The sequence below is a fragment of the Delphinus delphis genome, chromosome X, assembly GCF_949987515.2.
Source record: "Delphinus delphis chromosome X, mDelDel1.2, whole genome shotgun sequence".
Classification (NCBI taxonomy): Eukaryota; Metazoa; Chordata; class Mammalia; order Artiodactyla; family Delphinidae; genus Delphinus; species Delphinus delphis.
The window spans coordinates 66,556,431-66,570,809 of NC_082704.1; the positions used below are offsets into that span (position 1 = coordinate 66,556,431).

Here is a 14,379-nt window from a genome sequence, read left to right on the forward strand (position 1 = left end):
TTTGTCATTCTGTTTGCACTGTTAGAGGAAATTCTTGTCAAATTCATCTTATAATTGCTTACATTTCTCTTAATATTGTTCACTTTGTTTTCTTCATATTTCTTTGAACACAACAAATAAACAGGTTTTCATCTTTTTTGTTGCTGCAAGCACAGCAATACGCAGCGACAACAATAAGGGAGGGGGTTGGGAGGCTGGGATGCTCATCTTTACAGCAAAATGCCCACTAATAAAAACAGAAAGGAATGCTAGAAATAGAGAATCACCATGTTTTCAACCACCAAAGTAATATAATCAAACCGGACCTAGAACCCTGAAAGAAAATTAAGGCCAAGAGCTGAGAATGGTTTTGGAGAACAGGATACCCACATGGTATCAAAATATAATGCCACAGACTGCTTATTCTTGCCAAGAATATTAAACCTAAAGACATAAATCTAAACAAGAGGAAAATATCAGGCAAACACATATTGTGGACACTTTACAAGCAAACAAGCTGAGGCTCTTGGACAATGTCATTGTCATGGAAGATTTAAGTTGAGGGACTGTTCGGGACCACAGGATACTAAAGAGACATGACAGTTGAAAGCAATGTATGATACTTGATTGAACTGTTGATTCTCAAAGGGGTATTATTGGGACAATTGGGGAAATTTGAATATGGACTGTACATGGACTTCGATAATATTATCATGTCATTGGTAAATCCCTTCGACCTGATAATAGTACTGTGGTTAGATGGGAGAATATCCTATTACTTAGGAGATACATTCTGAAGTAATTGGATGGAATGTTTGCAACTGTTAAGTGGTTAAGCAAAAAAGAAGAAAAAAAGAGAGAAAGCAATGGGATAATAAGAATCTGAGTGAAAGAATGTTCACTCTTCAACCTGGTGCATTTTCAAAATGAAAAGTTGAGGAAAATGGATTGCTCATATTTTAGAGCTATGCGTTGAAACAGTTCCCAATAAAATAAGATGATTTCTGATGCTTTCTTGAAAATAATCTGGGAGAGGGGTAGGGGATAAGATATATGTGAATTGAGATTGGCTCTGAGTTATTGATGGTTGCGGTTGGGTGATGGATAATTGGAGGGCTCCTTTGCTCTTCTCTCTTGTACAATGGTTCTCAAAGTGTAGTTCCCTTCCAGAAGCATCTGCATCACCAGGGAGCTAGTCAGAAAAGGAAACTCTGTGTCTCACCCCAGAATTTTTAATCTGAGACTACAGATGCAGAGCTCAGCAACCTGTGCGTTAGCAAACCCTCTGGGTGATTCTGATGCAAGCTCATGTTCCAGGACCACCGATCTACTGTCATGAACTTGGAGATTATAAGTTTGTATACAAACTCTAATGGTATATGTTTGACATCACCCACAGTACCATTTTTTAAGTAAATCAAACAAGCATCCTAGCTGTTGAATGGTCAAGTTTTAATTAAAAGTTCCATTCTATGAAACATTTAGAGAGGAGCTAACACCTATGATTCTCAAGCTCTTCCATACTATAGCAGAGGGAGGACCACTCCCAAACTCATTCTACGAGGCCACCATCACCCTGATACCAAAGCCAGACAAAGATGTCACAAAAAAAAGAAAAGTAGAGGACAATATCACTGATGAACATAGATGCAAAAATCCTCAAAAAAAGTACTAGCAAACAGAATCCAAAGGCACATTAAAAGGATCATGCACCATGATCAAGTGGGGTTTACCCAGGAATGCAAGGATTCTTCAATATACGCAAATCAATGTGACACACCATGTTAACAAATTGAAGGAGAAAAACCATATGAAGATCTCAATACATGCAGAAAAAACTTTTGACAAAATTCAACACCCATTTATGATAAAAACTCTCCAGAAAGTAGACATAGAGGGAACCTACCTCAACATAATAATGGCCATATTTGAAAATCCCACCGCCAGCATCGTTCTCAATGGTGGAAAACTGAAACCATTTCCTCTAAGATCAGGAGCAAGACAAGATTGCCCACTCTCACCACTCTTATTAAACGTAGTTTTGGAAGTTTGGGCCATGGCAATCAGAGAAGAAAAAGAAATCAAAGGAATCCAAATTGGAAAAGAAGAAAAACTATCACTGCTTGCAGATGACATGATACTATACATACAGAATCCTAAAGATGCTACCAGAGTACTAGAGGAGCTAATCAATGGATTCGGTGAAGCAGCAGGTTACAGTATTAATGCACAGAGATCTCTTGCATTGCTATACAATAACGATGAAAAATCTGAAAAAGAAATTAAGGAAACACACTCACTTACCAATGCAACAAAAATAATAAAATACGTAGGAATAAACCTACCTGAGGAGAAAAAAGAACTGTATGCAGAAAACTATAAGACACTGATGAAAGTAATTAAACACGATACAAACAGATGGAGAGATATACCATGTTCTTGGATTGGAAGGATCAACATTGTGAAAATGACTATACTACCCAAAGCAATCTACAGCTTTAATGCAAAACCTATTAAACTACCAATGGCATTTTTCACAGAACTAGAACAAAAAAATTCACAATTTCTTTGGAAACACAAAAGACCCCGAATAGCCAAAGCAATCTTGAGAAACAAAAATGGAGCTGGAGGAATCAGGCTGCTGGATTTCAGAATACACTACAGAGCTACAGTAATCAAGGCAGTATGGTACTGGCACAAAAACAGAAATATAGATCAAAGGAACAGGATAGAAAACCCAGAGAGAAACCCACACACCTACGGCCAACTTATTTTTGATAAAGGAGGCCAGAATATACAATGGAGAAAAGACAGCCTCTTCAATAAGTGGTGCTGGGAAAACCGGACAGCTACATGTAAAAGAATGAAATTAGAACACTTCCTAACACCATACACAAAAATAAACTGAAAATGGATTGAAGGCCAGAAACTATAAAACTCTTAGAGGAAAACATAGGCAGAACACTCTATGACACAAATCACAGCGAGATCCTTTTTGACCCACCTCCTAGAGAAATGGAAATGAAAAACAAATATAAACAAATGAGACCCAATGCAACTTAAATGCTTTTGCACAGCAAAGGAAGCCATAACCCAGATGAGAAGACAATGCTTCGATTAGGAGAAAATATTTGCAAATGAAGCAACTGAGAAAGGATTAATCTCCAAAATTTACAAGCAGCTCATGCAGCTCAATATGAGAAAAAAAAAAAACCCAACCCAATCCATAAATGGGCAGAAGACTTAAATAGACATTTCTCCAAAGAAGATATACAGCTTGCCAACAAACACATGAAAGAATGCTCAACATCACTAATCATTATAGAAATGCAAATCAAAACTACATTGAGGTATCACCTCACACCAGTCAGAAGGGCCATCATTAAAATATCTACAAACAATAAATGCTGGAGCTGGTGTGGAGAAAAGGCAAACTTCTTGCACTGTTGGTGGGAATGTAAATTGATACAGCCACTAAGGAGGTTCCTTAAAGAACTAAAAATAGAACTACCACATGACCCAGCAATCCCACTACTTGGTGTATACCCTGAGAAAACCATAATTCAAAAAGAGTCATGCACAATAATGTTCATTGCAGCTCTATTTACAATAGCCAGGAGATGGAAGCAACGTATGTGTCCATCAACAGATGAATGGATAAAAAAGTTGTGGCACATATATACAATGGAATATTACCCGGCCATAAAAAGAAACAAAATTGAATCATTTGTACCGAGGTAGATGGACCTAGAGTCTGTCATACAGAGTGAAGTAAGTGAGTAAGAGAAAAACAAATACCGTATGCTAACACATATATATGGAATCTAAAAAAAAATGGTCATGAAGAACCTAGGGGCTGGACAGGAATAAAGACGCAGACCTACTAGAAAATGAACTTGAGGACACAGGGAGGGGGAAGGGTAAGCTGGGACAAAGTAAGAGAGTGGCATGTACATATCTACACTACCAAAGGTAAAACCGATTGCTAGTGGGAAGCAACCACATAGCACAGGGAGATCAGCTCGGTGCTTTGTGACCACGTAGAGGGCCGGGATAGGGATGGTGGGAGGGAGGGAGATGCAAGAGGGCAGAGATATGGGGACATATGTATATGTATAACAGATTCACTTTGTTACGAAGCAGAAAGTAACACACCCTTGTAAAGCAATTATACTCCACTAAAGATGTTAAAAAAGAAAGAAAGAGACATGTAGCACAATATTCACTGCAGCTCTATTTACAATAGCCAGGACACGGAAGCAACCTAAATGTCCATCGACAGATACATGGATAAAGAACATGTGGCACCTATATACAATGGAATATTACTCAGCCATAGAAGGAAACGAAGTTGAGTTATTTGTACTAAGGTGGATGGACCTAGAGTCTGTCATACAGAAAGAAATAAGTCAGAAAGAGAAAAACAAATACCATATGCTAACACATATATATGGAATCTAAAAAAAAGAAAAATGGTTCTGAAGAACTAGCGACAGGACGGGGATAAAGACGCACATGTAGAGAATGGACTTCAGGACCCAGGGAGGGGCAAGGGTAAGCTGTGGCGAGGTGGAAGAGTACCATTGACATATATACACTACCAAATGTAAACTAGATAGCTAGTGGGAATCAGCCGCATAGCACAGGGAGATCAGCTCGGTGCTTTGTGACCACCTAGAGGTCTGGGATAGGGAAGGTGGGAGGGAGGGATATGCAAGAGGGAAGAGATATGGGGGCATATGTATATGTATGACTGATTCACTTTGTTATAAAGCAGAAACTAACACACCCTTGTAAGGCAATTATACTCCACTAAAGATGTTAAAAAAAAAAAAAAGAAAGTGTCATGTACCACAATGTTCATCGCAGCTCTATATACAATAGCCAGGATATGGAAGCAACCTAAATGTCCATCGACAGATACATGGATAAAGGACATGTGGCACCTATATACAATGGAATATTACTCAGCCATAAAAAGAAACAAAATTGAGTTATTTGTAGTGAGGTGGATGGACCTAGAGTCTGTCATACAGAGTGAAGTAAGTCAGAAAGAGAAAGACAGATACCGTTTGCTAACACATATATATGGAATCTAAAAAAAAAAGAAAAATGGTTGTGAAGAACTAGGGACAGGACGGGGATAAGGGCGCACACGTAGAGAATGGACTTCAGGACCCAGGGAGGGGCAAGGGTAAGCTGGGACGAAGTGAGAGAGTACCATTGACGTATATACACTACCAAATGTAAACTAGATAGCAAGTGGGAATCAGCTGCATAGCACAGGGAGATTAGCTCGGTGCTTTGTGACCACCTAGAGGGCTGGGATAGGGAGGGTGGGAGGGAGATGCCAGAGGGAGGGGATATGGGGATATATGTGTACATATAGCTGATTCACTTTGTTATACAGCAGAAACTAACACACCATTGTAAAGCAATTACACTCCAATAAAGATGTTAAAAAATTGTTCTGATGAACCCAGGGGCAGGACAGGAATAAAGACGCAGGCATAGAGAATGGACTTGAGGATACAGGGCGGAGGAAGGGTAAGCTGGGACGAAGTGAGAGAATAGCATTGACATATATGCACTACCAAGTGTAAAGTAGATAGCTAGTGGGATGCAGTTGCCTGGCACAGGGAGATTAGCTCGGTGCTTTGTGACCACCTAGAGGGGTGGGATAGGAGGTTGGGAGGGTGATGCAAGAGGGAGGGGATATGGGGATATATGCATACATATAGCTGATTCACTTTGTTATACAGAAGAAACTAACACAACATTGTAATGCAATTATAGTCCAATAAAGATGTTAAAAAATAAATAAAGAGTTTCAAGACAGATAATCCTAATCTTACGTGAACACTGCCAGAGGATAGCAAAGAGGGACTTTTGCCCAACTTAGTCTATGAGACTAGAAAACCTTGACCCTGGAACCAGCAAAGATGCTATGAGGAATGAAACATCAAGTCAATCTTCCTCGTGAACCGAAGACACAAAAAATTCTAAGCAAAACTTTAGCAAACTGAGCCCACCAGTGTACACAAAAGATGATACGCCATAACTAAGTTACATCTATCCTAGGAGAGCAAATCTGGTTTAACATTAGAAAAACTATAGATGGAAGGGGGCATGAGAGAGGTTTGTGTGTTGCTAATATATTCTGCTGTTTGCTCCAGGTGCTAACTGGATGTTTATGTTTAGTTTTTGGAAACTCACTAAGATGTGTACTTCACTAAAGATTTCGAAAAAAAAAATCTTATAAATAACCCTCACTGTGTTAACAGATTAAATGATTAGAGTCTTGATCATTTCAGTGGAGGCCAAAAAAGTATAATCCTATATCTATTCATGATTTTTAAGACAATCTTATTAAGCTAGAAATACAAGAGATATTCCTTAATCTGATAAAGGGAAAGAAAGAAAGAATGAGAAAAGAGAGAGAGAACGGAAGAAACAAAAGAGAGAAGGAAGGAAAGAAAGAAAGGAAGGAGAAACAGAGAAAGAATTGAAGAATTAAAGCAAACAATGAAACACAGCAAGCCCATTTTAATATGGAAATGTTGGCATCATTCTGTTTAATATTAGGAATAACCCAAAGATGCCCAATTTTGCAGTCTCTATTTTACCTTGTAGTGGATGTCCTAGCCAGCCAGTAAGAAACTTGTAAGTTGATTACCTTACTTCTGTTACTCATAGATTCACAGAAGACTGTGCACCACTTATAGGCACATGATTAGATATCACAGAGTTTAGTATGGTGGCTGACTTTGAGATCAATATATAAATATATAAATATATATATATATATATATATTTTTTTTTTTTTTTTCCGGTACGTGGGCTTCCCACTGCTGTGGCCTCTCCCGCTGCGGAGCACTGGCTCCAGACGCGCAGGCCCAGCAGCCATGGCCCACGGGCCCAGCCGCTCTGGAGCAGGTGGGATCCTCCCGGACCGGGGCACGAACCCGTGTCCCGTGCACTGGCAGGCGGACTCCCAACCACTGCGCCACCAGGGAAGCCCCCGAGATCAACATATTTTTTAAAAAGCCAAGTGGAATTCTAGAAATCAGATACAGATAGAAAATGTTATTGTAACCAGATATCAAGCACCAGAGCAACAACATTCCAGAGTTCTTGGGATAAATGCAATAAAGGATGTACAAGATCTGAACGTACAAAAGGTAAAGCTAAATACTAAGCTGAGAGATTCCAACATTAAAGAAGACCCACAAAAATAGAGAGCCATCCCATGTTGGTGACTAGGAAGGCTGGATATCATAAAGATAGCCAATTCTCTCTTAACTGATCCACAGATTCAATGAAAATGCAATCCAAATCTACCGCAAATGAGTTTTCAGGAAACATGTCATGCTGATCCTAACATTTATATTTTAGAATTTAGGAAGGGCAAAAGGCGAAGAATAGTAAAGATAAGCCTGGAGATGATGAATAAGGTGTGAAGACTTGTCCTACCAGAGATCAAAATGTCTTACCAAGAGATAAAAATTAACACAGTGTAGTACTGGCACAGGAATAGACCAATTTATCTGTGGAACAGAACAGGGAATTCAGAAACAGAGACACACGAATAAAGACCAAAATGACTCCAGACAGTGCCAAATGTTCCCTGGAGATGCAAAATCTGACTGTGAATTACGAACCCCTGCCTGAGAATCCCTGACATAGGAATACGGAGCGACCTTAGAAACACACGCTGAATTTTGTAAAAGTAAGTTACAGAATACCAAGGACGTGTGTTTAAAAGGCATGCGTGTACAGTATTTCACATCCAAAGAGAGAACAGTTCGGGAAACAAGGTTTGGAGAGCACAAAGCTCTACTTCACTTCCGGAGTTAAATGGCCGGCCGCCCAATAAAGCCAGCGAGAGGAGAACTGGGAGGGAAGCGACGAGTGGGGCGGGACTTTGGTCAGTGACCTTCGGATGAGCTTGAAGCTCATTGGTCGCTGGCCATAGCAGTGGGAGGTGAAAGGCAGAGCTGGAAGCTCATTGGCCTTTGAAGGCAGAGCGGGAAAGGGAGCGAGAGCTGAGGCTTCCTTCAGGTCTCCTGTCCCAGCAGATTGATTCTGACCTGGTGGAGGCTGGGGTAACCACAGACTGGCATCAGGAATAGGACCCTCATTCTCCACACCTCTTCTTTCCTCCCTCCCTCCTGCTATGGATCCCCAACCCCTTCTCCTCTCCTCCATCTCAGCCGGGTACCTCATGTCCCGCCCCGCCCCACCCCCACCCCCACCTCCCACTCCACACCCAACCCCAGCCCCCTTGGCTGAAGTCCTGTGGGACGGACGACCGCTTGCTGAGGCCTCCTGACACCCGGCCTCTGGCCCCTGGGGCAGGGCTTATGCCCCTCCCTTTGATTCTGAGGTGGGTGTGGCAGGGAATGGTCTGGCAGCCTGAGAGGAGGTGGTGCACTCTGGGTGCGGGAGGAGGGGAAGGTGTGCTCAAGCGTGATTGGTTTTTTTTTTTTTTTTTTGCGGTACGCGGGCCTCTCACTGTTGTGGCCTCTCCCGTTGTGGAGCACAGGCTCCCGATGCGCAGGCTCAGCGGCCATGGCTCACGGGCCCAGCCGCTCCGTGGCATGTGGGATCTTCCCGGACTGGGGCACGAACCCGTGTCCCCTGCATCGGCAGGCGGACTCTCAACCCCTGCGCCACCAGGGAAGCCCAAGCATAATTGTTGAAGTTTGGAGAGGAGCATGGAAGATTGTTGGGAGGCTGTGGAGGGAATGCACGGGTTTGCATGAAAGCAGAGAGGGTGTGTTGGTGCAAGAGAACAATTAGTGTAGTGAGGAGTTGGCTTTTGACTAGATCAGGGTCTGGCATTCACTAGGGGGGATCAACAAACATCTACTTGATAAATAATTGAGGGAATTAATGAAAATAATGATTGAAACAGGGGCTTGAGATCCAGCAGAATATGATTTCATGAGATGCAAAGGGGTGTCAGTTTAAAGAGGGAGCAAGAGAATAATTAAGATTTCGATGGGGTGCAAGAAAAAAAATAGGAATGGAAGGTGAGAGGAAGATTGAATGTAGGGCATACAGGAGACTAATAATAGAATTGAATGCAGAGGGGCATAGAATCATGATTAGGGAGTGAATGAATGCAGGAGGTTAGGAAGACAATTGTGGAAGTGGATGCCAGGAATAATAGCTGGGCATAGCAGAATACAAGATGATACATGAGAAAGGGAAGTAGTAATTGTTGAAGGGGGCGTGAGAGTGCATGTGCATGCCTGTGAAGGGTGTCTATGTGGAGTGAAGGTAGGCAGAGAGACTAGTAATTGGATTGAAAATATACAGGACCCATGCCCAGAGTTTCTTGCAACCTGCCTATGCGTGAGTGGAGCGCCCTGGGAAGGAGGCTACACGAAGTAAGAAGGGAGGGTACAATCTCATTTCAACGGTGAGCTGGGTGGAGAAGAATCCAGCCGCCTCAGATGGGGCTTTCCAAGGGAGAGGAAGTACGTTGTGGGTAGGGGATCATGTGGCCACCCTGACCTCCACTCCTTGCTCTAGAACCATGGATCCCAATGAAATGCCTGCTGTGCCCTGCGGCCCCCCTGACTCCACCACTGGACTTGAGACCGGAGCCCCATGGGGGATTGAACCTGGCCCCAGAAGAGCTAAACGTCGCAGAGCCCGCTGCCACAAACACGGCATCACTGCCCAAGTCAAGGACCAGGAGCACTACTGCCTCTTCAAGGTCTGCGAGTGTCACAAGTGTGCCCTCTTCTCGTGAGTATGGTGTCTGACAAGGGGAGGGGAGTGGGCTCCTCTAAAGGTGACTGACTTTAGACCTGCAATCCCCCACTTTAGGGAACACTGCAGCATCTTGCCTGCTGAGAGTACCTTGAAGTCGGAGCAGGGGCCACTCCGAAAGAGGCACCTGACTGAAGGACTGATAAGGAGTGGGACCACCTCTCCCAAAGCTCACAGTCATGTCAACAAGTTGGCCATTCAAGCAGGAGTCCCCAGTGAGTATCTCTGGCCAGGGAGGGTGTCTGAGTTTTGGGTGTAGGGAGCATGAGTAGTTCTGTCACCAGTCCTACCACCCAATTTCGATGTGGCTTTGGGCAAGTTACTCCTTGGGCCTTAGCTTCCCCAACTATAAAACCTCATCAATATTATCTACCAAGTGTTGGTGGGCTGGAGACATCTGGGGGGGGGGGTGCGGTCAAAAAGGTCCACAGTGGGATGAGGCCTCAGATTGGGTGGGAGGTAGAGTCGGGGGGAGACGGTCAGGGAGAAAGGCTCACCTAAGCTGTCCCCAGTCTCTCACAGTTGGGAAGGAGAACATCAGCTTGAGGCCCACCCCTGTGCAACCCCTGGGGAGGAGTCTGGGGCCAGTGTGGGAAGCTTCCACCTCAGCCACTGCCCAGACCCCTTCCTGTGTCCTGAAGACCTGGGTACCATCTCTAACCCTACTGCAACTTGCCATATGACCCTGGGGGAAAAAAATACTTCTCTCTGGGTCTCATAGTCCCCAGTCCCAAAATGAAGAGTAGGACTAGCTGGTCTTCAAGGTCTTCCCAACTCTGACATCCTGGGCTCCTATCGTTGTCCTAAAACATGCCCACATCTCCTTTCCATGGCCAGCTTGGTCCCTGACTCCAACCTGTGCTCTCTGCTCCTGCAGGCAAGCTCCCAAGGAGCTCTGCTGATCGGTCTGGCCTCGGAATGTTTGTCTCTGTCCTGGACTCCAGCACCCTTGAAGAAGCAACTAACAATTTCTCTTTCCAGGAAGACACACAGACCCCCTGCCCTGCCCAGCAGGTGAGTAGAGTGAGAAGGACCATGGAGCTAGTTGTATATTTTGTTATTGAGTGCCCAACCTTCTGGTTAAGGCCATGGCAGCAAGAAAGAGGAAGTGAAGGCAGTGCGGTGCAAGTGGAGGAGGAGGAGGAGGAGGAGGAGGAGGAGAAGGTGGCATCTCAGACTATGGGGCAACGACAGAGCTCTCCCAGATTTGCCATTTCCAATTTGTGAGACTTTGGAAAAGTAACTTTACATCTCTGAGCCTCTATTTTCCTATCAGTGTACTGAGAGGGGACAATATTCTACACCTATAACATTGACAAGAGGACTAGCACAAGGCCTGCCACATAGCAGGCCTTTGACAACTGGAGGCTGTTATTCCACATGAAACAAATCGATGGGAATAGAAGCTCCTGCTGAGAAGGGGGGCCATGATGGTGAGGCCCACCATCTCACCCAGGCGAGAGTCTAATAACCGTCAGAGAAAAGTTCCTGGAGATGAGCCAAGCTGGCCCTTCAAGTGCCTTGGGAAACTTGATTGGGGAATATGGAGGCAAGAACCAGTCCTTGGACAGGGACAGTAATCACGTCACTCCAGGTGCCTTGAAGATTAAAACACAGACACCTCTGACTTCCCATAATCTTTACTGTTGCCTTGGGAGTTTTGAAAAAGCTGGGAGGAATTAGTGTCTCAGGAAAGATATAGAAAAAGAAAGGTACAGAAAAGAAGACAGTCCAAGCAGGGGACCGGACTTGTCCAAGCCACAACGACTAATGGCCAGCTGGCATTCAGACTCCCACATGCAGATATTGCAAAATCCTTGCTCCTCTCTCTCTACTGGTAGTATGTGCCTGCCAGAGGGGTAAATCCCCTGGCTTCTCCTTTCCTTGTTCCTAGATGCTCAACTCTGATCCTCCAGCCCTGTGCCACCCTTAACCCCCTTCTACTGCAGCCACGGATTCTGGGGAAATTGTGGGGTCCAGAACCCTGGCAGGGGCCAAGCTTAGTGAAGGAGAAGAGCAGAAGGCCTCAGGGTAGCTGGGGACTGAAGGGGCACGGGGGAGGTGTGGGTTCCCAGCTCCCATTCTCTCACATCCTTTGCTTCGCAGGCTCCCAAAGCTTCCGACCAGGTCTCGGTTTCTGCCTCCTCAGAGTGGCAGCGAAAACTGGAAGCGGCCGAGGCTCTGCTGGCTCTGAGAGAATCTTCCCAGGCCCCTTCTGGCTCCATCTCTGTGCTCCAGCCCTGAGTTGCACCAGGTAGCCTGGTCTTTGAAAGGAGAACATGGGGTTGGGGATAGTTGGGAAATGGGAGGCGGTTGTGTTAAGCAGGGCCTGACTGGGAAGTCAGAGTAGGAGGGGGGTTGGGGGTTGAACCTCTTTGGGCCCAGGCAGCCAAGCTCCTCAGTCTGACTCTTGAAGTGGCAGTACATGGTTGTTCAGTGAATCATCGGTTTATCGAGCATTGTGCTCAACACCAAATGTCCAGTGCCCTGATGTCAAGAAATAAGGAAACCAAGTCCCTAAGAGTAGCAGGGACCTACCCTAGGGCATGCAGCATATCAAGTGGAAGAACCAGGTCTCCTGACTCCCAGCCCAGGACTTTCTATCCAGACCCCTGAAGTCTGCTGTGACCTGGGAAGGACATACATAGGTGGCAAGAGCCTAGTGCAGAAGGAGATCTGGTTCCTGCCTTCAGGGAGCTTCCAGTCTCAAGGTGGAGCATGGATGCCTTCACAAGTCGTGTTTTGCGGCTGTATCTCACTGATGAGCCTGGGGAGGAAGGACTGGAGGCGAGATAGACACCTGGGGAGGCTGAGAGGGAAGGCTGGGCACGGCCAGACCAAAATGGTGCATTCGGTATGGAGTGTGAGTGAAGCAGCCACCCTGAAGGAACTGCTGGAACAGAGGGGATGAGGGTGGAGAGGCTACCAGTCACGGAGGTCTGGCATGCCAGGCTTAGGAGGTTAGATCAGCCACTGTGGGTGATGAGGAGCCAGGGAATGTCTGAACTAGGGAGGAGCATATTCAGAGACACTGGGCTTGACAAAAAGAAATGTGGTGGCTGTGATGGAGGGTTTGGAGGAGGCAGGACTTGAGGTGGGCAAACCAGCAAGGGAGAGTTCTGTGCAATACAGTCCAGGTGACAAAGCCTTGATTGGGTGGAACAAAAAAGAGGGGAGAGCCAGGAGGGGAAATGGGTGTGACCTGACCCTGACCCCTTTCTTTGTGTCTACAGCTCCTGCTGGAGATAGAGGACTTCAGCCTCCTAACGCCTCTCTTGGACCTGCGCCAGCCAGCTCTGTTTCTCTGCCTAATGGACACCTGGGGTGCATCTCCCCCTTGAGCTAGAAGCCCAGAGGGGGAGAACTCACTAAAATACTGCCTATGTATGCATTTGCAAAATGCTTAATGTCCAAAATTCTTAATGTCTTTTTCTAAGCCCTTAGGCGCTTATATAAGCTTTCAGACCCGTTTTTTTATACGGGGCAATTCCTTGACTGAGGATGGATATTCTTGTACCTCCATCCTTTACTTTCTTGGATCCCAGGGCCTTTTAATGTCTCTTATGAAAACAGGGTTGTACAATCTAAGCTGATCAGTCTCTAAATAGGGTTCTGTGTGAGTCCATATGTTCATCTGCCAGAGGTTTTATTGGATTCGTGATTGTGAACATACTGACACGCTCATATACTTATCCATGCATGTGAAAATCTGAGGATGTTTTCATTTTGTGTCTAGGTTTGTGTGTGTGAGCAAATAATAAACCCTTGTTGTAAGGCACTGAGATATAGGAGTTGTTTGTTACCACAGTATAACTTAGACTCTCCTGACTCTAACAGACTTGTTCAATTCACTTTTCAAAGGGAGAAGCTCTTTACTCAATAACTGGGATTTCTTAACATGGCTAGATAAGAAAATGGTAGAGGAAAAAAAAAAGGGTAGGAGATTTATTCATTCAGCAAGTAAGTGCCTACGCCTTTCCTGGCATAGACTGCTTCCAGTTGTCCAGAGGGCCACAAATTGAGATGTCTGCAGAATCAAGCAGATTATATAAATGAGTAGAGCAGGCCAGATGGGGTCTGGCCAATTGACAGTGCATGCTCTACCTAAGGGGGCAGCTGTCACTTGGCTCTAGCCAATTGTTGCCATGCAGGAATGTGGGCTCATTGTTGCCCCATCTCCTGATTTTTCAAGAGAAGATGAAATTCTAGATTTCTATGTAAAATATCTCAATTTTCAAATGTTGGCTCTGGTTTCCTCTTTAAGCCCTTTACATGGGCCAAACAACACATCCAAGCAGGCCAACTTTGGCCAATGGAATGCCAGTTTGATTCTAGTCCAATATGTATTTTACAGTGGGGGGGAACTGAAGCCAATCAGGACAAGAAGAATCAAAGAGGGGAGATGAATTAGACCTGGGGACTACTTTTGAAGGACCCAGGAAATACAAGGAAGAATCATTATCATTTCGTTATTCTGTGTTCACCGTATGCTAAGCACATATAACCTCACAACAGCTCTGTAAGCTAAGCATTATTATCACCCTTTTACATATGAGGAAATGCGCTCAAAGAGTTGCACAAGTGTTTGAAGGGAAATGTTTAGCCAAAGATGGGTGG

General features: G+C 44.8%; 1 protein-coding gene across 1 annotated transcript in view; it reads left to right on the forward strand.

Annotated features, from left to right (window-relative positions):
- LOC132418301 (doublesex- and mab-3-related transcription factor C2-like) overlaps positions 1-13,191 on the forward strand; it is a 346,095-nt gene extending 332,904 nt beyond the window's left edge. Inside the window, exons 2-6 of the mRNA XM_060002122.1 lie at positions 9,520-9,738; positions 9,820-9,977; positions 10,640-10,776; positions 11,869-12,016; positions 12,996-13,191. Coding sequence (XP_059858105.1) covers positions 9,520-9,738; positions 9,820-9,977; positions 10,640-10,776; positions 11,869-12,006 — 652 coding nt within the window. The 3' untranslated portion in view covers positions 12,007-12,016; positions 12,996-13,191. The remainder of the gene's footprint in view (positions 1-9,519; positions 9,739-9,819; positions 9,978-10,639; positions 10,777-11,868; positions 12,017-12,995) is intronic.
- The last annotated feature ends 1,188 nt before the right edge of the window (positions 13,192-14,379 follow it).